Source organism: Semicossyphus pulcher, unplaced genomic scaffold (assembly GCF_022749685.1).
Source record: "Semicossyphus pulcher isolate SPU_LCO1_2020_fin unplaced genomic scaffold, fSemPul1.0.p SCAF_6, whole genome shotgun sequence".
Classification (NCBI taxonomy): Eukaryota; Metazoa; Chordata; class Actinopteri; order Labriformes; family Labridae; genus Semicossyphus; species Semicossyphus pulcher.
This window is the reverse complement of record NW_027211737.1, coordinates 10,433,325-10,456,621: the sequence shown is the minus strand read 5'-3', so window position 1 is coordinate 10,456,621 and position 23,297 is coordinate 10,433,325. Positions and strand designations below refer to the sequence as shown.

At 40.0% G+C, this 23,297-nt stretch overlaps 1 protein-coding gene across 1 annotated transcript; it reads left to right on the top strand.

Annotated features, from left to right (window-relative positions):
- The first annotated feature begins 345 nt into the window (after window positions 1-345).
- On the top strand, window positions 346-19,889 carry tars1 (threonyl-tRNA synthetase 1). The gene is made up of 19 exons (XM_069682833.1): window positions 346-479; window positions 1,396-1,473; window positions 2,037-2,227; window positions 3,376-3,499; window positions 4,515-4,639; window positions 5,414-5,531; window positions 5,612-5,676; window positions 6,967-7,045; window positions 7,253-7,399; window positions 8,115-8,213; window positions 10,110-10,276; window positions 11,107-11,269; window positions 13,437-13,574; window positions 15,957-16,034; window positions 16,121-16,221; window positions 17,220-17,324; window positions 17,544-17,616; window positions 18,988-19,102; window positions 19,221-19,889. Exons 1-19 carry the CDS (start codon window positions 420-422, stop codon window positions 19,367-19,369), a joined length of 2,175 nt encoding a protein of 724 aa, XP_069538934.1. The 5' UTR covers window positions 346-419; the 3' UTR covers window positions 19,370-19,889.
- Window positions 19,890-23,297: the final 3,408 nt, after the last annotated feature.

The window sequence follows — 23,297 nt, the reverse complement described above, 5'->3', positions numbered from 1 at the left end:
AAGGTTGAAAAAAGTTTAAATAAATGTTAAATCCTATTAAAATGTCTTTTGATATGGTGATGGATTTTTTTTAACAATAGTGTATTAGATAGATATAGATAGATAGATGTACTATGTACTATTGATCCCAAAGTGGGAAATTGTGGTGTTACAGCAGCAGGTTATCAAAGCGACATTGTCAGCACTAGTAGCCTTCTACTGCTGTAAATTCTTTGCACAATAAGCATATTTAGGAGGTGGATTAATCTCACAAGGATGTTCACACAAAACACCGCCCACTGTGCCAATGTTGCATCAGAATTGCAATATCCGGGCTACGTCATCAGTCCTCACCCGGCACCCTGTCTGCCTGCTGTCCATACATGTTAGCCAGACCTGCTAAAGTTATCTTCTAAAAGTGAGGTAGCTTTTCACTTGTTATGGCTGACCAGACTGTCGTGGAGAAAATGAGCGAAATGCAAGTGGAAGAGAGGAAAAAGGTAATACTTAAGTCTCGCGAACGCCTACATTTAAGTCCTATAAGCCAGCTAGCAGCTAGCATAGTCTGTAGTCAGATTCATGCTGTCAGATATCCACAGGCAGTGCGGTAACTGTTAACGTTAGTGCTTGCTAGCTTTAATGAGTTTCGTTTTGTTGGCTACGACGTGACGTGAAATGCTACTGTGATGAAAACACAAGCAGCAGTTTATGTTTTTCTTTTAATTAATTTATAAAGTAAATTGTTGCACATTGTATTTAAGTGATTGTAGTTGGCTGGTTTGACTAATGAGGGATTTACACGTATAAATTGGCACGGTATGGTAATGGAAAGAGCGTCAAGCCAGACTCCATCTAAAATTCGGACTATTTACTGTTTCACCGCATGTAGGTGGTCTCACACAATGTTAGACCATAACTTTACCTTGTATGAATCACCAATGTTCTCTTTACAAATCGGCATGCACCAAATGGACCAAGTGGATGTTTTTAAGTATAAAGGTTACACTTAGGCTACCACTTTTAAACTCTCCCTGGATGGCTTGTAACTGTAATATGCTATAACATAACAAACATAACAATAACTTTATTGATCCCCAAAGGGAAATTCATTTGTCTGGTATCTCATCTACCATTTAAAAATTCATAGCTACCAGACTACCAGAAATGAAAGCATCTTTAAAATAGCATATTTTTGTATATTGTCAATGAATTTATCAGTCTAATGATAGCTGTGTAACTACTGTTTTGTTTTAACATTGTTTAGTGTTGGGTGTGTACTCTTCCCATCTCTATTAAAATAAATAGTATGCCATCTTTTGTGAAGTTTTACCTGAACTAGCTTCACATTGAACTTGTGTTATATCCACTTTCTTCTAAGGAAATTGTAAATAACGCCATGGTATAATTTTTGAACAGGTGAAAACTGAATGCTGTAAGGATGGAGGAAAGAAGAAGGCTAAAAATGCTGCTGGGGACTCTGGAGGCAGGGCCGAGGTGAGTTTCTAAATTAAGTGTCGGAAAGTATGTAGGTGCTATTATTGGACATCATAACAATGTTGTTTTACAGTAGCTTGAAAGGTGGTGTATGCCATTTATTGTGTTGGACTCTGTCATTGTATTCTTCAAAATGTTTGTTGGGGTTTATGATAAGATTCTAGTATATTATAACATTTGTTCTGCTAAAACAGCATTGGTGTCCAAGTGCAATGAATAAATGATCATAAAGAATCACATTGAAAAGTCACTTATGAGATAGTTCCTCTACAGATATAATTTAGTTTCATTGCAGATAAAAAAGATTAAGCAAGCTGAAAAATAAACTGTTAGTCTCTCAGTGCATCATCTTGCTCTTGCACTTTATACTGATGTTCATCATAAACACAAAGTACAAGATGAGGTAGAGTGAGCAACATTCCCTTTAAGACTATAAACTGATGGACTTTTTATTTGTAAGAGTTTCATAAACTTTTAGCACAGAATCGTACCTGAAAGTGAAATACACAGAAACAACGTCATCAACAAACTCCATTAATGGTTCCTATTTTGTTGCTTTTCAGCTAGCGCCTCCGCCTCAGTACATCGAGGATCGTCTTTCTCTGTATGCAAAGCTGAAAGCTGAGCATGAAGCCCTGATGGCAGAGCGGGCTGAGAAGAACAGCAAAGCCATCAAGGTGACCCTGCCTGATGGAAAGGTGGTTGATGCCGAGTCCTGGAAGACCACACCATACCAGGTGGCCTGTGGAATCAGGTCAGTGTGCTGACTGGATTGCTGCAATCGATTCGTATTAAATGTGACACCCAGCTTTCATTTAAAATACAAATAAATTAAAATCTTAAGGGTCCTTCAGAAATTTAATTTCCAAAGACTAGCTGTCATATTTATTAGTACAGTCTTCAATCATACTTTCAAAAGGCTTCACAACCCCCACATTATAAAACAGTAATTGGAAATGACACGTGTTAACCTTAGACTGTCTGCCCAAGACAAGTAGATACTCTCCTAAAAATAACTCATTAGTGTTAAGAATATAGAGTAAATTTAGCCATGGGGCACCCTATGAATGAACTCCCTACTGACACAGTAGTTGACAAAAGTCTGTCAGCAGAGACCAAATATTGATAACCAAAGGTCACGTGAACAGACTGCTAAGTAAACACAGTAAGAAGCTTTCGGAAATGTCAGGATCCCTATCATCACTACTGTAAGAGTGGATCCCAGTATTGCTCCATATGATTTTAAAGCACCAACCACAGCCCCACCTTTGAATTTCTTTCAGGATGCAATTAGCACATTGGTGTATATTGCAGCTGGTTTTGACCCTTAATTTCCCATAAGTGTTATGTTTTTGGTGAGCAAGCCAATTTCAAAAGCAGGGGTTTGGGATTTAAATGTGTGGCATTGTGCTGTAAGCAGCATCCATTTAAATCCTCCTCAGGCACAGGATATAAGATAATAAATAAACGCACTCCTTGTAAGACCGGCCAAACTACATCTGTTGTAGCACTCGTGATAACAGTTACTTGGTCATTACACAATGCAAACTTTAAAGAACCTGTATTTCATGCATGGCAAGGGAGTATATCAACATATAGAGTACATACATCATTTTAAAAAAAAATCTTGTTAATAAACAATTTTATATTGCATAAATATTTTTTTATATATCTAAATACAAAGCTATCTCAAATTTATCTCATTGATCTCTTAAAAGAATAGGTCCTTAAACATGAATGTAACCAGTATTGGTTGGTTGATAATGTTTTTATGTTCGAATATTACTCAGACCTGATTTAATGTTATATTTATATTATATTATATTATATTCACCTTCTTTACCTCAAGCTTTTATATCTGCACATAAATCTGATGTGGAAAATTCTATTTCATACGCCCAGTCAAGGCCTCGCCGACAGCACAGTGATCGCTAAAGTGAACAACAATGTGTGGGACCTGGACAGACCTTTGGAGGATGACTGCAGCCTGCAATTGCTGAAGTTTGATGATGAGGAGGCTCAAGCTGTAAGTCCACCTCATCCTTGGTCTGCTTTTATTTGATACCCCCCCATATATGGATTGGGAGAGCAGACTGCAGTGTGGCTCAGTAAATCCTTTTTAACACCTTTTTCCTGATGCACAGTTTGATCTTTTTTGAGCACCTAAACTCTATGTGCCAAAGTTTTAAATCAACTGTAAAAAAGGGACATTTAGATGCTTCTGACATTGTAGCAACATCATTCAGATTTGTTTTATTTGTAAAGCTGTCTGTTGGTACTAACTTCAAGTCTGATATATAGATTCTGCTCATCATACATCAGGGAAAAATTCTTTCTTCTTCTTCTTTTTCTCCATTAAAACCTCAGTTGAACATTGAAAATCAAAATCATTAAAAAATGTGGCCTCTAGGTGATCAACAACTTGCACAGTTCATTCAGTCTTATTGATAAGTATAGTAAGGGCAGCCTAACCAATGCATTCAAGGTTACAGTGTGAATGAGAGGTTTACAATCAATAGTAAACCTCAGACCTCTCTTCATCAAATGTCCAATCCACAAAGGCATTAAGAGGAGACGTGAGAGTGTAAAATAAATCACTGCTGCAATCATGTGCTGTCATAAAAGTGGCAGCAACCGCTCTCCTAAGAGAATAACGAGACTTGTTCCGAAAATAAAAGTCCAATTTGAACTTCATTGTCTGAACAAGGGGCCGAATATTTTACCTGAAGAGCCATTTGACATTTTTAAGTACTTTTGATTCAACCGTCTCAGCCACTTTGCTTTTTATGGTACCAATTGTCAGCAGGTTTTGTGGAACAGATTTTTTTTTACATCTTTCATATCGTCAGAATTCAGAAGTGATTTGACAGTTTAATTTTTTTCCTCAAACGAAGTCTGCAGCAAAGTGAATGAACGCAATATGAACCAGACATGAAGGTCAAAAGTGTCTTGTCAGTGCTTTCATACTTCTCACTCAAAACAACAGGATACACTTCACTTGTACTTGCTGATCTGGCTGTGTTTTATTGCACGTTCTTTAGGTGTACTGGCACTCTAGTGCTCATATCCTGGGTGAAGCCATGGAGAGGGTGTACGGAGGCTGCCTCTGCTACGGTCCCCCCATCGAGAGCGGCTTCTACTACGACATGTTCTTGGAGAACAATGAGTGAGTCACAGGCTTTGGGGTTTAGATTTGTCTGTATAATTAGTTGTGTTAGTCATCTCCCAGTGTTATTTTGATGTGTGCTTCAAAGCTTAGCGGCTGCCAGTCTGGTTCACTGTCTAAGGCTGGAGGTAAACACAAAACAGGTGGAGTGTAATGACACTAATGCTGTCAAGCTGGATTTTTCTTGGGCGTGGATTTGAAATGACATCTTTATATATCAGCCCACAGAATTCGAAGCCTTTAAGCAAATGTATTGAAAACACACAGAACTGGAGATAACTTGAGTGAAGCTTTAAAAGTGCTTTGAGACGCCCTCAGAAATGTGAATGCCTCTTTGTCGTAAACAACTTTTTCATTTGACCTTTCCCTGAAACAGATGCATTTCTCCCGACTTCAGGCAGTGGGAGAGCGTGAGGAGCGCTGTCTAATTAATTCTACAACCTCCTTAATGAAGTCGTTTTATGCTAATAGCATTCTTGGAGGCTGTGTTTTTTTGCAAGGATATTCTGACATTGCTCAAGCCCTAAAGCCAAGGACTTTTAACTATTTGGCCATGCTTTGCAGAGGTCATCAGTTTGTAAAAGTCAAAGAGTTACATTGGTGAAGAAGTCTGGCCGCATGGCTAAATTCCTGCTCACATCCACGATGTCCTCTAGAAGCACTGGCAGACTAAATTTAGCATTTTAAAGCAGTTTGCATATTAATGTAGGACTAAGACCCTCATTGTCATTGGATGTGATGTTCATGTCATGTATCTGTCGTTGTTTGGGACAGGGGCGTATCGAGCAATGACTTCCCGGGTTTGGAGAACTTGTGCAAGAAAATTATCAAGGAGAAGCAGCCGTTTGAGAGGCTGGAGATAAAGAAGGAAACTCTGTTGGAAATGTTCAAGGTATCTGAAAGCACACACACATGAAAAGAGGAATACTTAAGAAGTAACAGAACTCTGAAACCATCTCTTCTGCTTGACAGTACAACACGTTTAAGTGCCGCATTCTGAATGAGAAGGTTACCACTCCCACCACCACAGTTTACAGGTGAGTCAAAACATGTTTTATGTCTATAATTTAAAGATCAATTCTGTTGATATTCTTTATTTTTGTAGTCCAATTAAAAAACGAAAACCACAAACAGACGGATCCAACTGAGAAGTATTATCTGTGTATGCTGCAACAACCACTTGCACACCACATTTGAAGATGACCCCCTCAAAAATGCACTATTCAATTGACCCTTCGCTAAGCCCCTCCCTTGAACGGCCACTGTTCAATCCTACGTTAGCAACCGTAACTAGGCACAGGAGGCCTGTCAAGCTTTCAGAACGAGGAGAAATGCCGAAAAGGTGTGCACATGGAATCTGCAAGTCCAACAGCATATCCTCAAAGTTTAGAGGGGGGTGTCATATTTTTCGCTTTTCCGAAGCCAAAAACTCAACAGGAGAGATGTCGGACATGGATTAAAAATTGTGGACGACAGTCAACTGGTCTCAGCTTGAGATCCTGTCTGGCCTTTGCTACCACCATCGATGAAATCCGCACAGCCTTTTTTTTTAATCCCCTTTTTGTTTGTGCCATTGTTGTGGCAAACTTCAGGATTTTGTTGGGCTTTCTTTTTGTGCCTTTAGGAGAGCCAGTGTGTGGATCAAGCCCACGATATGCGAGCAATATCCTGACGCGCTCTAAACAAAATGAAAAAGTGAGATAATTTAGTTTGCTAGCAATGGGTTAAAGCATATTAGGGAATGAAAGTTATAGGGAGTCATAACTAAACATTAGCTTGAAATGAAACAATATATTGACTCACCCTGCTGTGCAAGAACAGTGTTGTTCCTGTATATGATCGTCTTAAGCATGAATTATCAACACGTGTCTGACTGGTAAACTTTTGGCTTGATTTTTACGTCCTCGTCCTTCTCAACACTCCGCTGACAAATTATTTTCTGGATGTAGCTTTGAAATACGTCTTGCCATCCTTTCTGACGACTTCTCTCTGATATTCGGGACTTATTTTTCCAGACATTTGCTATTATTTCCCTTGGAACATTTCTCACTATTATAGTTGAAAACGCCGTAATATTTACATGCCGGAGTGAAAGCTTGACAGACATAGCAACAGTAACCAAGGTGGGCGGGACTTAGCGAAGGGTCAATTGTATTTTGGTGAGGTTTGCTAAAGACTAAAGGTCCCAGATTTTCAAGGAAAAAATTCTCATTTGTTTGAATGACATTTTATATTTTTGAGCTGTTTTAAAAGATGTGTCTTTTGTTGAATCCATTAGGTTAGGATTTAAAAACAATAGTCAACACTGATAATATTCTGTGTTTCAGGTGTGGTCCCTTAATTGATCTGTGTCGGGGGCCCCATGTGAGACATACTGGGAAAATCAAGGCACTCAAAATCCACAAGGTGAGCCTTTTTGTTCCTGTATATGTGAACTGCTTATGGATTAAATGTGATATATTTTAAGAACAGTAGTCTGTGCCCTGAATGTGCGGCAGTAAGCACATTTGTCCCCATTTTTAGAGCAGAGTTACCTTATGTTTTATTCTCAAGGGGTTTGATCGACCCAGATGAAAGCTAACATATTCTATGTTTTTGTGGGTTTTTCTTTAGAATTCGTCCACATACTGGGAGGGAAAGGCTGACATGGAAACCCTCCAGAGGATCTATGGAATCTCCTTCCCTGACCCCAAAATGCTGAAAGAGTGGGAGAAGTTTCAGGAGGAGGCCAAGAACAGAGATCACCGCAAACTGGGCCGGGTATGAACCGAGTCTCATTCAGGTTCAATTTTTTTACAAAAGCAGCTTTTTTTTGGTCTGTTGGTTTTTGTCTGTTTAGTTCATGAAGCTGTGATTTGACAGTGAAGTTGCAATGATGATACCTTTCAGAAGAAATATGTAATATGATACAGAGAGGATAATTCTAACAAAGTATAAGACCAAGAACTGGGTTTGACGTGTGTGATTGTACCAAGTCACCTCTATTCAACAGACTGTTCATCTCTGAAAAGTGGGAAGATGTAGTACTCCTATTTAACAACAGAACGGCAAAAAAACTAAACAAAGGTAGCTTTAAGTTGTTACATTTTAATGTTTTATTATTATTATTTTAATGACGAGAAAAAAATAACACAAGCCCTGTTCAGCTGTGAGGGATGTCAAATTAACATGTGACATAAGGCAGTTTTTAAGAGATATACTTCACAGTCTTTGGAACGGTCTTGTTGAACTGTAACGCTTCTATTGCCATAAAATAATTTGTTGACAGTTCAGACAGGGCGTGTGTGTGCGGTTCCATTCAGTACAATAACAGGTGTGAGAAAAATAACAAGAGAGAGTACATTGTGAGTTAAACTCTAGTTAAAATAAATACGTTATTTGCTGTTGAGTTATTTTTAATTGAAACCAGTTTGACCTGAATGGTGACCCTTGTTGTTATTCCATCACACTAACAAAACTATTTCTGTTTCTTCAGGAGCAGGACCTGTTCTTCTTCCATGACTTGAGTCCTGGCAGCTGCTTCTTCCTGCCTAAGGGAGCCTTCCTGTACAACGCCCTGATTGAGTTCATCAGAGTGAGTAAAGGCTGACAGACCCACAGTGGGTAATTGCTGTGATCCCACTCTAAACTTTCAGAAACAGAAAAGACAGAGGGTATGAGTCAGAAAGTTTGAATTTGCATGGAGACCTGGGGAGAAGGAAAGAACAGAAGACGTCCTTCGCTATTATAATTACTTTCTATTGCTACAAAATACAGAGCTGCAAATGAAATACACTTTAAGCATCATAGTCTTTCAACAGGAGTAACTTTTGATTTGATTCTTGAACGTGATAATTAATGGCTAAAGAATCAAGTCTCACCAGGGTTCTGCCTTGTGTGTGCGCACAATCAATTAAATGCAAATTCATATGCAAACCCTCTCTACCCCTCCACAATAATGCTTTATTTAGATGTTGACACATAATTTGTGCCCTGTCAATCTGAAATGTGTTATTTCTGGCCAGGTAATAGAAAAAATAACTTTGCTTTGTGTGACTTGCCTTCAGCACAAACCTATTTATGAATCATCAATCAATCAAACGAGCTTTTTATTTGGTTCCAGTTATTTGGAATAAATTTAAATATGTAAAACAGACGTGATTGGCAGCATTGAAGAAAGCTCTTTTGCACCTTTCTTAGTTTTCAGTCAGTTATGCAGCACACAATGGAAGCTATTTCACTTTAATGTGTTTCAGTGGATTTCTAACTGAGGATATTTTGTAATTAGATGTGCTTATGAAACAGCTCTGCCTGCACAGAAACTAAACATGTAGATCATCTAAATATTGTATATCTTTTTTTGATCATAAACTCTGTGACAGGATTTACAATAAATTATTCTATTTTAGAATTAAAAGAAAATAAATCTGATAATAACAAAACATTATAAAACAGATGTCAGTAAACAGGCCGGCCCAAGGTGGCATTAAAAATTGGATCAAAAATGTCCACCTTTATCTTCCAGTTTACCCCAAACGTCATGAATATGCCGCGGCATGGACATTCTTAGTAGGAATTTGCTTTTTACAACACACAACCTTTGCTTGCAGAGTTATGCACGTTTTAAATTATATCCACATCCATCAGTGAGTGCGCAGGTATTAGAGATGGCACTTATGGGTCTTTGCAGTGATTCTGATCTTCGAATCTCGTTCAGCTGCAAGGTTAGTTCATGAGACTCGTTGACCAAGTCGTTCAGTGACATTTCCAGTTTACCCGTAACGACAAAGAAACAACTCCCTCACTCTCACTCGTTTATGAACAATGACAGCTCCCGTTCAATTCACTGGTCTTGTCTTAAAATCATCTTGACGATATAACAGTTACTTGGCCCAGCTGGTCCATTACTAAACCTTCTGACGTTAAAATGTCTTAATAAATAAACATAATTTAGTTTGTGTTCATCTGTCAGTGGTTAAAACATCTGTGAATTGGCTTTGTATGAACGCCTGAAATACTTTGTAATCGGGTCGTGTCGCTCACAAGATTTTCGGTACAGTGGACGAGTGAGAGAGAGAGAGAGACACATTCGGTCGAGTGATAGGTTCCGTAGTTCTCCTAACCACCATTGACATGGTCATTTGATAAACACAGCCCTCTTCCAAAAGGCTATTGACGCATGCTAACATCAATCAGTCTGATTTTCTGAAAAGAAGAAGGAATGGATTGGGAAGCCGCGAGCAGAGCAGAGTCAGACGCAATTCTGTTAACATCAAGCGAGAGAGAATTTAATGAACGGCAGCAACGAATCAATGCATGGTTTTGAACAAATCATTCAATTCACTAAAAAGATTTTTTAACGAATCGTTCATGACCGAAACATCTCTACCAGGTATCTTCAGAAACCAGTCGTTTGTGGTTGTGACGTATTCAGAGCATCATCGTGGCACCGTTGTCTTCTTTGTGTGAAACCTTGTTCTGTCTTTGGCAGAGCGAGTACAGGAAGAGGGGATTCCAGGAGGTGGTGACGCCCAACATCTACAACAGCAAGCTTTGGCAGACCTCCGGCCACTGGCAGCACTACAGCGAGAACATGTTCTCCTTCGAGGTCGAGAAGGAGACCTTCGCCCTCAAACCCATGAACTGCCCAGGACACTGGTAAGGCCTCACTTTTCTCACATTTGAGGGTTTTTTTTTAATTATCGCCGCAGAGAACTAGAAAAAAATGAAGATAAAGTGAAGAGAAAACACCCACTTCTGTTACACACTGTATCAAATCTTGCTGTAGTGTGAAAAAGAGTTAAAAACAACTGTTTATTGGAGGCAATAAATTCTCTGTCATTATTTGCTTGTAGCATTAAATAAGCTCAGTATATGGTTCTCAAAATAGAAAATGCTTTCCTTTGGTACAATACATAGTTTGATATCTAACTAAAAAACGATTCTCCCTCAGCACCGTGGAAAACTCAGAGAACCATTAAACAATGTTTTAGCACACTTAGACAGCTTTATAAGTTTGCACAGGGGTTTTGTTACCCGCACTCGACTCAGTCTTTGTGAAATAGCTTCATATTTCACTGCTACATTAGTTTTTCATCCAGTGGAGCTCTACTTGTAATGGATTGATGCTCTTGCCATGTTTTCAGTAGTTGAATGACCCACTTCAATTTACTGCTGAATGCTGCATTGCAGTGTAAAGAGCCAGACTGCAGCTCTTTGTATTCAAATCTTTTATCTCCTTTTTACTCTGCCAATCTTTGTGCTCTCCACATGGGCAGCCCCTCTGGATATCTCGCTGAAATGAAAATTGAGCTTGCAAACACATTTGTCACAGTGTTGGATGTCAGTTAAATCAAATATTGATTGTCTTTCATAGTAGTATTGAAGCAGTAGAGCAATTTCAGTTATTATGAGACTTGTAGGTAGGAGCCAGCAGCTGTAATTTGTCCCTTTTCACACACGCTGTCCTTCTGTCTGTCTGGCTCCAGTCTGATGTTTGATCACCGGCCGCGCTCCTGGAGAGAGTTACCCCTTCGCATGGCTGACTTTGGCGTCCTGCACAGGAACGAGCTGTCTGGAGCCCTGACAGGTCTCACTCGTGTCCGCCGCTTCCAGCAGGATGATGCTCACATCTTCTGCACCATGGACCAGGTGAGTCCCACACTGATGCACCGACATCACACAGTTCACAAAATACAACCCGTATATTGGAGCCATTGAAGTCTGAGGAACAAAAGAGCCCTATGAGAACAATTAATTTGACTTAAAGGAGCAATTCCACAAATTTCACAAAGCAGTCTCTTTACATATATTGGGGAGATCTTGTGATGAAACATGGAGTGCCAGAGTGACATATTTGAAACTTAAAGAGGGGGTATTATACTGTTTCACATTTTAAGACATGTATATAATGTTACATTGTTGGATGTCCAGACTAAATGTGGGTCAAGTTTCAAATCTGTAGCTAAAAGTATGTTGGAGTAATCCCCTACTAGAAAAGTCTGCACTGTGATGTCACAAAGTGAAGGAACTCTATATTTGGGCATCTGCCCGAGACACAGCAGAATTCCTGCCCCTGGCACAGTTCAAGGACACGCCCACCCAGCAGCTCAGTCTGCCTCTGCTGCTCGCTAAGTTGGTTAGTTGTAGAAAGTGTTTCTTTAGCTGTGAAGGAAAGACGTCAGTGTTTACTTTTCCAGACATTAATTTTCAAAGTTTACTCTTTGCCGACAACTCTGTAACTCGACCACAGGGTTGGAGGCGTGCCTCAAACTATGAGTTCTGCCCCTCTGCAAGCTTCGGAGAGCTGGCCAATCAGAAGAAGGTGGGCTTGTAGGGGCGGGGTTTCTGAAAGGGACAGAGCTGACTGAGTCGTTTCAGGCAGAGACTGTATGAGGGCCTGCACAGAGCAGCAGTGTGAGAAAAATGATGAGTTTCTTTTAACTGTAAATTATGCTAAACTTCTCCAAAGGTATCACAGGGTGAAATATGAAGCTTGAAACTAGCGTAACACCCCACCTTTAAAGTAATCTTGCAATATTGAGCAAGAGAGAGGTGAGCTTACCTTACAGCCCTCTTAAGCCCGCTCTGCCTGAGGGTAGCAGCTCAAGGCTACATTAGCCAAAACTATTTTAACACACCTAAATCTAAGTCCAAACTGTCGACAATTGCATCGTGGGTAATTAAGGTAAAAGGTTTTGACAAGGAAGAAGAATGCATGCAGTAAAAGGAAGGTATCTCTGGTTCCGCTGCATTGATTTAGATACTTTACGAAAACTGTCCATCATGAGTGACAGTGTTATAGGAGTGCAATGCTAAATTGGTGCTTTACTCTTTAAGAGAAGATATTATTCATACCACCATCACCTTTTTCTGGCAATAACTGAGATGAATGTGTCTACTTTGCCATTATATCTGTTTGATGAACTGAGAGACTTCAAAAGTGGGCTTCCTTCACTGTCTTGCTGGCGTAGTTTATGGGACAAAATCAGGTGATATCGGTGAAAAGTGTGTCACATCCTCAGCTACAGTTCGAGGGCTCCTCAGACTGCTGCAGCCTGGTGGAGCAACTTGCATGTTAAGTCCTTTTAAGCAAAGAGCAGCACTGCCAATATCAATGCACACAAACAGGATTTTGGAAGACCGAATAGATTTCTTAATTACTTTGTTCAAATGCAGTGACACTGCCGCCTGCAGCAAGGATCCCACTGATTGTGTTTTCTTTTATCAGTCGTGGCAGTGGATTGGATGGTTAATTATTTGATTACACTTTGTGTACAAATTATCTCACTTTTGATTTTTCTCTTCGCCTACAGCTGCTGGAAAGTGCTGCTTGAACTGTCGCTGTTTTTAGCGACTTACCAAATCCAAACAAAGACTGCAGACTGCTGATGCTTTGTTCTTATGTGATGATTGCCAGTATTTCTAGCTGATGGCAGTCTCATTTAGGGCTTGGGAGAGACGTCTCCCTTTCCTTCTGTGTTTTGTACCCTGTTCTACCACGACTGTTTTCACATTCAAGCTGTTTGCATAAAACTTGGGATGTAGTGAAAGATTGCCCTACTAGGACTTCAAAATGAAAAAGCAGCACAGCAGTGATGAATTTCACAGCTTTATCAACTGGAAATATTTAATAATGACATATTATCTCCAATAAGCTGAGCAGTTTATCCTCATTTCTTCTCATTACATCATAATTTCATTATCTGTTAATACCAGCGTAGACAAAGATGGAATCAGTCATTACTGCAGCAATTACACTTGCTTCCATGCCCTGAGGGATGATGCAATTTCAGTTCCAATTTGTTTTTGACCCCAGATTGAGGAAGAGATCAAGGGCTGCTTGGACTTCCTGCGTACTGTGTACGGAGTGTTCGGCTTCACTTTCAAACTCAACCTGTCCACAAGACCGGAGAAGTTCCTGGGGGAGCCGGAGATCTGGGACCAGGCAGAAAAGGTAATCAGAGGACCTCTTTGTTTCTGTCTCGGAAATGTGAACAGCATTCTCACAGAGCCTCACCGGAGAATAAGATGCTGATCTGTGATATTATCAAATGGAAATTGCGGGGCCGCTACACAGACAGCAAATGGAAGAGTGTGATTCGTAGAGCCAGACAACATTTATATTTTAATGAATGAGTTTTATTCTGCAGAACTGCTGTCAGTTCAGAAACTGCTCGTTCATCTCTAGAGAATCTACATCAGTGCCATCACTGTCTGCCTTTTGCTGTCATATCAAATTTGCTCTCTGTGGAACAGCTCCATATTTTAGATCTCTGGTTCAGCTCGAAGTCGCTCTACAGTGAGCAGGTAATGTTTACAACCAGCTCCGAAAAAAAGTAGTAATAAGAGTGAGGGTGAGTTAAATTGACTGATGATTGTTTCTTTGTCTTTATTATGTTTTAAACATTACATGAAACACAGTGAGGGTCTCTCTTGCAACAATTTCAAGTCTAACATGAATCTGTTATATCAACACTTAATAACAGTTGTTGAATTAAAGTGTGTATACTGTATTGCTTATCAGTTGCACAAGTACATAGAGCACACAGGTTGGTTATTAGTATTAGTCTTGCACTAACGGAGCAATTCTGTCAGTCAAAGCTGGTGTTCTCTGTAATCGATTGAAGCAATCATATTTGTAATTGGCGCCATAGCTGTGGAGAAAGTTGTACAAACAGTTCGTGGTTTCGCCCATTCTACATTCCTACAACACCCAGAGTGCATTGCGCCCCTCCCTCTGAAGCGAGAGACGCTGGAGTGAAATACTACCGTTTCTCTGCAGGCAATGGCTCAGAGCAGTACAGAATCGGAAACACAACGAGAATATACCGCTGGATCGTCTAAACAATCTTCAGGTCTGCAGTCTACATTTCAAACCTGACGATTTAGAACGAGACATGACATCGGAGGCGGGCGTCCTAGATTGAGGAAGTGTAGTTTAGCGAGCTCCCTGGCCTCCGACAGATAACACATTTCACGTAGTCTGGTGGAGGTTTTCAAAGGCCCGTTGGAGAAGCGGATAGCGTCCTCCAAAGGAACAGAGCGCATTTTTTCCCTACCATAATGGCATTAGCTCCCCAAATTAGCATGATAGGACTGAGGTTGAAAATTGGTGAACTGGCCCTTTAAATAGTCTTCACATCACATTTGTTTCACTCTTGAGCTGACTGAGAGGTATGTTTTCTCTAGCTAGTAATATATTACATCAGCAGTGCAACTTGCACCAGCCAATTTGTGCCACAGAGATGTTGGATTGCGTTGTTTTTCTTTTAATGCTCTGCTGTCCCCCACCATGTGTCATATCCCACATCTTTGTTTATTAAAGTTTTATCTTATCGATTGTCCCGCCTTTCAGGGTTAGTGTAAGGCTGGCATCTGAATCGACTGCAGGCGGCTCGGTGTCAAAGTCTTTGGGACTTTGTAGAATGTATCGTCTGTTTTTTTCCAACAGAAAATGCTGCAATTTTTTCCACATCTGCCAGAAAGATTTACGTGGGCTTAAGCTTCAACTAATCACAGACGGTTGCCCACAGGGGACTGTATCCACATTCATACTTTAAAAGACGACAGCTCAATACACAAGATAAAATGTGAGCCGGATATAAAGCAGATATTGGAATTCTATCCTAATAACTGCTTCTATTTGTCCCGTATTGGTATTTTATAATCTCTTTTAAATACGTCTCTGTGGTCTACGCTCAGTGGTGTCTTTGTTCTGTCGTCAGAGCTGCAATTTATCTTCATTTTGTGTGTTTTGCCCAGTGGAAGCAGAACGTAGCTGATAAAACATTATTTATATATATATATATAGTCATTTTATCAACAATCAATCCAGAGGCCATTGTAACTATTTAAAAATGAAAGACTTTGTAGTGTGCTGATAGAAAGAACAGACAAAAGAGACTACAGAGTACATATTGTGCTGCTTCTTACTTACTGCATGTGCTAATTACAATAGCCTGTAAACTGTACCGTCATTTGTTCGACCTATCGGGGAGTCACGTTTCTCTGGGGAAACATTTCATAAATTCAGCTCTCACTTTTTATGATTAATGTTTGTCTGCACAGAGGTGGAAAATTATATACACAAAATAACTGACTTGTAAACTTGGCATAGTGACTGGAACAGAACTTGCTGAGTGTTTCCCTCACCTCATTAACTCCCACAAGCGACCATAAAATATTATTGAGACGTTAACATTTCTCAGTTCAGTGATTAGTTCCAGATGAAGAAAATGTCAGGTCTAAATATACAGCTTTGCTTAACACTGCTGTTTACTCGCATGTCGGTCTGACATTGATATTGTCACAAAGCAGTAATTGTTTGTTTTCACAGCAACTGGAGAACAGCTTGAACGAGTTTGGGGAGAAATGGGTCCTCAACCCCGGTGACGGAGCTTTTTATGGACCAAAGGTGAGCCATGAGCTGCAGTAATGATATACTTTAACTGTGACACAGCAGGAGGGTCCGGACTGATCATTTGTGCCCATTGTTTGCAGATCGACATTCAGATCAAGGACGCCATCGGTCGGTACCATCAGTGTGCCACAATCCAGCTCGATTTCCAGCTTCCGATCCGCTTCAACCTCACCTTTGTCAGGTAACTACTGCTGCTTTTTGATATCCACTTTAAAGAAGAAAAGCAGCTTTAAAATGATTTTTATATTATAGAATTTAACCTATTGTTTTACATTTAACATAAAGAATTTTAACTTAAATATCATTGGAGAAAGTGCTGATGTGAAAGCCGATAATTAGACTGTCATTATGGAGAAGAAAAAATGACTATTTATAGATGGACGACGCGTCTCCATCTCCTCTCATTGTACAAGATTGAAGCCAAAACAGCCCCCGTGACAGGCATCATTTGGAGCCAGAGTTGCGCAGTAGAACTCTGCTCATCAAAACACACACCTGAGAAAAAACAGCAGGGATCCCGCACGTTGGGGTATTTAACAGTAGAACAGCTTCTTTGTGTTGGTCTGAAGCAGACGTTCACAGGTATAGGAACCTCAATGACTGTAGTGATTGTTTTGGTTACGTCTCACCGTTCCTCCTCTGCTCTCCTAATCCGGAACATATCTGCAGGAGCTGTATTTGTCAACAGAGCTGTCAATCATCCTTTTTGCAGCGTCAAATAACTTCACTTGGACGTAAATCAGCCTGATAAGAACTAACTATAATGACAGAAACCATGTTTGAGAAACATTTATTTGATTTTATAGTTTGACTCATGTCCCAGCTGTTAACATGGAGGAGGCGGGCTTTATGACCTATACTGCAGCCAGTCAGCAGGGGGCGCTCAAAATGTTTTGGCTTCACTTTAAGGGAGCTGTCATGTTGTCCATCTTTTTTATACAGTCTGTGCGAAGAACTGAGGTGTTTATTGCTGCCCCAGAGGCTTTATATTTTTTTAATCTTGCTGTAAATGTCTGCCGTGTTTCATATAAGAAAGAGAAAAAGGAAAACCAACGTAAACAGAGCAGCCTGAACGACAAGAATATAGTTATTTTTCCTGATGGCCACTGTTTTTCTTTTTGGATTTCTTGCTTCCTGTGAGATTCTAATTTCTTTTTTCCCCTTTAAATAAAATTGTAGCCACGATGGTGACGACAAGAAGAGACCAGTGATCATCCACAGAGCTATCCTTGGATCGGTGGAGAGGATGATCGCTATTCTGACTGAGAACTACGGAGGCAAATGGTTTGTAAACAATCCATTTCAAAGGGTTGATCTGTCGAGTTTGAGCCAACACAGACATGGGTGTTTTTGTGCAATTATTATTTCCTCCTGAGGACTGATTTTCTACATGACTGAACAGAAATATGAGACATTAAGAGAGTCAGTTCTGTGGGGTTGCTAATATTTGTGTTCTTTTGTTATATAACTTGTTATATTTAAACGTGTCGTGTTGTGTTTCAGGCCCCTGTGGCTCTCTCCTCGCCAAGTGATGGTCGTACCTGTGGGAGGGGCCTACGAGGACTACGCTCAGAAGGTGACCACTTTATTCCATTTTCTTTCTTCAAAGCAGCACAAACGGCACCCTGAGGCACTTTGATTCAACACTAAGCTGTCTGTGTTTATTATGGATGCACTCACAGGCTGGAATCCCCTGCTGCTCCAGTATTGTGATGTTGCTTTGTTCATTGTGGTTTAAGAGGTGTTTATTCTTACTGACATGACCAAAAACCATTGAACTACAATGTCTATAAAAACTGTATTCAGGTGTTGTGTAGAAAACTCTACACACAACTAGAGCAAGTGGCTTAGAAAATGAATTGGGAAGTGAGTCAGTAAACTGCCGGGGATTTTTAGAGCAGACAGACAGGTAATTATTATCCTTTGTTTTACCTTGCATAAACATTTGACCAAGCTGCTTGTATGATCGATTATCTTACTGGACACTCTCCACTTGCTCTCTGTAGCCCCTTATACAGTGCCAGTTCAAGGCGGCATCATTACGCCTCCGTTACGTTCCGTCTTCTGTGTAAAAGGCACGGAGGCTGAATGGTGGGGCGAAGTAGATCTCCTTCTGAGCCGGCATTGGAAGTAGTAACAGAGGCAAAACAGCGTCTGTGTAAACAGCAGAGCTGGCAGGGTGGAACAGCGCTGTGTGTGTGTGTATTTGAAGCATGTGCTATTTGTTTACACCTCACACACGTTTTGCTTCTGCAACTCTATTGAAAACACAGACTGGGGAGGCTTTAAGGCTGCATAATGGGAGAGCTTTGTTAGGCAGCACTGCAGTGTAAAAAGGTCTTGTCTTTCCGGAACCATGAGCAGTGTCTTCACACATGCTTGTCAGAAAAACACACACACACACACAAGGAAAAAGTCAGGATAAAATCGGGGTCAAAAATTCGGCTGTTTGCGTTAAAACATGCAGCCCACCCGAAGAAAGTTAGCAAATGTTCATGAGCGCAGTGCATGTGTGAAAGGGGCTGATGATTGGGGGTTCACGCGCTTGTTGCCCTTTTTGAACCGATTTTTTTGTGGTCAATGTAAGATAGTTATAGAAATTAAATCCAACTTTTGTTTAACTTTTAAAATGTCTAAAAGTTGAATTCCTGTCATACTTTCTGTGTTAAACACATTGTTACTTGCATATAATGAACATTTAGAAATAAACAGCTGTACAGTGCTGATATCCCTGGCACTGGAAAAGACAGCAGGTCCACAGCTGTGACAACAATGGTGGTAGAAATGTAACCGTCATTAAGGCCAAATTGACAACTAATCCAAAATGTGCTCGGCCAGATTTAAAAACTTATAATTAATACATTGAAATTATTAACGTAAAATTAATTAATTGTTTTCTTAACGCTGGCAAAGCCTTAACTTTCTTTGACTGTTGTTTCTCTGGCAGGTCAAGCAGGAGTTCCACAACAGCGGCTTCATGGCTGACGTGGATCTGGACCCCGGCTGCACTCTGAACAAAAAGATTCGAAATGCACAGCTGGCGCAGTACAACTTCATCCTGGGTCAGTGGCAACACACTTTCTTCTACTCTTAATCTGTTTATCTTGTTCTCTCTTGTTCGCTGACCATCCAGATATTGATTTCTTTTGTCCTCTTTGCATGTTTCCCTGCTTGGAAAAGTGGTGGGAGAGAAGGAGATGACCAGCAACACTGTGAATGTACGCACCCGGGACAACAAAGTCCACGGCGAGCGCAGTGTGGAGGAGTGCATCGAGCGTCTGAAACACCTCAAGAGCTCCAGGAGTAGAAGTGCTGAAGAGGACTTTTGAGCTTCTCAAACTCGCTGCTATCAGCTCGTCTTTCCCTCTACAGTACCTCGAGTGTGGGAACTTTAAACGGCCATGTGGTTTAAATCGGTTTTTGATGAGGGATAAAACTCCCAGTGCCTCGTCTCTGCTTTTTGTCCCCTTGAAATCACATTTTCAGTGTGTCAATTGTCTTTCCTGGTGTCTTCCATTGCCTCTTAACAGTGTCATTATGCTTTCAGTTATCAAGTCTTCGGATTTCTGTTCTCTTGGACAGAAGTTTACTTGTTCCTACAAATTCTTTGATACAGAAATACAAGTGAGTCTATAATGTGATGAGGTCTTTGAACAGCTTTACAGAACTCTTCTGTACGATGAACAAATTAAACCGTAAAACAACCAAAAAACTGTTTTTACATGGATGATAAACTGAGTGAAACGGAGGGTAAATGGTTTGTTACGCTGTCTTAACAGTTCATATCGGTCATTCTTTCTTCAGGGAATTGTACGAGTTACAATTTTGATAATTAAACAATTTATTCTTCATCTGTTTCAAGTCTTCTTTTTTTTTATAAGGTTTACACTTTTCTTCTCTGTGGCAAATTTTTAGCAAAATTCAGTTTCTTCAGAGTTGAGTCTCCTTAAATGTGCTGCAGCAAACAAGTCTGACCCTTTGTCAACTCTGTCAGATTGTGGTCCCAAAGACAGTCGCATAAAATGAGCTTAAAATATGTTACAGAATACAGTAAATAAGTGCCAAAATCATGACTATAAAGAGGGATAGATCCAGGAATGCAGAGTTTTTTTTTTAGATTTGGTTAAATAATCTCTTAGCTATAGTATTTAACAAGTCACAAGTTCAAGATCCAACATTTTTATTCGATAATATACAACAGTTCTGCCCAAGTTATCTGATTGGATAAGAGGCATTCCGTCAGTGCTGATGTAGAGCATCACTTTTCACTCAGCCAGCTGTTCTGAATACTGTTAATTAACATTACAGCAGACCGTGTATGGTGTATGTCTACATTAATCAAGCTGGTACCTCTGAATCACACAGCAGACTCTTCTTTCACTGGTTGATGATAAATTAAAACACACAGATAAATGTACATGATAATAAACAGCTGATCTGTGGTAACCTGTAGACAGAGTGCAGGAGAATGTTCGGGTTGCTTGGCAACAAAAGTCCAGTTTCAGTTAAGATGTGGAGCAAAAAAAAAATCTGTTGTTGATCATTACTTTTTGCTATATGTCGCTTGTATGACTGTTGTATAAAAGCAATATCACACTTGAAGTTGTGATGTTATACAGAGCATCATCACGGCTAAGACCGAATCACAGCCGTGATGATATTCAGAGCAACGTCTCTCCCTCTCATGTAATATTGCTTAAGTATGAAACCTGAAACATTTGATTTTCCACAAGCGAGTGATGGATCGTTGACTGGAAGCTGAAGAGCTGAGTGTCTGAAAGGTTTTCTGCTGCAGTAAAAGTGGATTCTCATCACATCACCTCCACTCGTGCATCCTTACCGAGGATGAAAATCAGTGATGTGCTGGAGGGGTAAACACCTGAGGCTTCTCATTATTACATGCTTACTGAACTGGACACCGTTTTCTTTTGCTGTCTCAGCACACAGAGTATAATTGAAATATTTATTCTAATACTCTATCTGCTCTCTATTATATATTGAAAGTCATAGGAGTCGGTTTATGTTTTTTTATGAGTAGGAAATGTTTCTAAATACACATAATTCACAAAATCACACAAGTAATTACACATTATATTTATTCACTTTAACTGCATTCCTTGCTCCTCTTTCCATCTGTTTTTATTATTCCTGCTCCAAACATGGAAATATACTTGGCCTGCTGCCATTTCAAATGCATTTACAATTTTCCATGATGCTTGAACTCAACTCCCACTTATTAACTTTTGTGTTAATCAAACCACTAGTGGGTGCTATATCCGTGTGCTGCACAGCTGGTACGTGAATATATAGAGCAGAGAGTTTCAGCAGATTACTGTGAAAAATAACTTGGCACAGATCAATACCAAGGGACTTTATTTTGCAGAGAAAAAGAGATTCTTTTTGTGGCTTACTAAGGTTAGGTAAAAGTATATTCTGGCCTGATACTGCTTGTGGGAGATATTTCTATCAGTTGCCTTTTTTTTGTTTGGAAACAAGCTATTTAAATCTTGCAAACTTCTCCCAGAATTGTAAGTAGAAACATGAGAACTGAGGTTAAAGTTTTGGGTTAAAGATGTTGTCTCAGTTGCAGAGGAGGCTGTGAGCGCCCAACTCTGAACGCAGGCCAATAAAAACATTGATCTTGGCTGCTCTGCAAGTTGCAAGTAATTAAAATAAGTGAGAAGCCATCAGTTACTTTGGCCAGTTTGAACTTTTCAGCGCCAAATAAATGATGTTCACAGATTCCTTGTAGGTGTATATTTTATGCTTACTGTGACTGGGTTAAGGTTTCTGACTGCAAATAAAAAATAAAAAAGTGGGAAAAGTGACTTCATTCTTGCAAACACTGACCTAAAAATGAGGAAAATGAGGGCCCATTTTCCTTACACAAATTCTTATTATACTATAAATGCGTGTAATTTTCACTCTCCTATGTCCCTAAAGAGGTAAAAATTAGATGTAAAGTTACCTTCATATCAATTCTGACCACAAGGTGGAACAGCTGAACCAGGATCCTGTGGGGGGAAAATGAGTGGGGCTCATGTCAGTGGAGTGTGTGAGAGAAAAACATTTTGATAAGGGGTTAATGAAAAAGTCAATGGAGTAGGAGAGTGTCAACAGACAGAGCGAGACAGCCAGAAATCTCTGGGGATTCGGCTCGGCTGCAGACTCTCAGCCTGCCTGTGAATCCTTCTCGCTGCCTCTCGCCCCGCTGGAACCTTCCTGTATGCTTCACTGACAACCTGGCCATGAAGGGTCAACACGCTTCAGTGAACTGAGCAAACTCCTCTTTCTCTCACCACACATGCATTTAAAGGTATCGATTCACATGTTAGAAAAAAAGGTCCCACCGCTGCAGCTCTTTACTTAGATGTTGGGAGAAGCTGTGGTGTGAAACTCTTAGAAGTGAGCTCTCTTTTTTACACAAGAAATCTCAGGTGAGTCCATCGTTCTGGAGAGGCTTTCTTGCTTTTACACCAATCTTTATTTCTTAAGTTGTTTCTCACTATTTTTTAAAAAACACAATTATTTTGAAGTTAATTATTAATAAAGCTTTTGAAAGCTACAAGCAGTCAGTTAAAAAAAATGTTAAAAGTGGTGGTGAAGATGAACTACATCCCAGACAATCTCCATGTTTATTTTTATTTTTTACGAACTAGCTTAAAGCAGTAGTTTGACATTTTGTGAAAGCTTGTTTGCTTTCCTGCCAAGAGTTAGATGATAGATAGATGCTACTTTTATGTCTGTATGGTAAATATGAAGCTGAGCTGGTAACCAGTTAGCTTAGATTAGCTTTAAGAAAGGAACCATGGGAAAACAGCTAGCTCGAAGCTGTGCAAAGTTATGTAATCTGCCACCACAACCTACCTCCAACAACCACCACCTCTAAAGCTCGCTAATTATCATGCTATATTCTGTTTAATTTGTACAAAAACAGGTTGGTTTTTTGCAATGATTTTAAAGAGCCCCTCCAGTGAAAATCCAGTGTTTAACCTTGTGAACATCTCCATGTGGTGTTCTTCATGTGCTACAAGACATATCAGGGACAACATCAGCAGTCATCTCCATGGCTGCGCCTGTGTGCTTTTAAACTGCAGTGTACCAAGGACAGGCTGAACAACACGTTTTCAGATTGGCAGGTTTGAGACGTCACAAACCTAAGGAGTCAATCCCGTTAATGGACTGGGTGACGCTATGCATATCATTATGTGCAACCTATGGTAACCACTTTGGCGATGCGCGAGCCAGCTGTAACCA

What these genes read in the sequence shown, in the direction of transcription:
- tars1 (XM_069682833.1), top strand. Translation starts at nt 420, where the DNA reads ATGGCTGACCAGACTGTCGTGGAGAAAATGAGCGAAATGCAAGTGGAA. An exon ending in CTCTGTTGGAAATGTTCAAG is followed by an intron (nt 5,532 to 5,611) that starts GTATCTGAAAGC and finishes TCTGCTTGACAG; the next exon opens with TACAACACGTTTAAGTGCCG. An exon ending in TTCAACCTCACCTTTGTCAG is followed by an intron (nt 16,222 to 17,219) that starts GTAACTACTGCT and finishes ATAAAATTGTAG; the next exon opens with CCACGATGGTGACGACAAGA.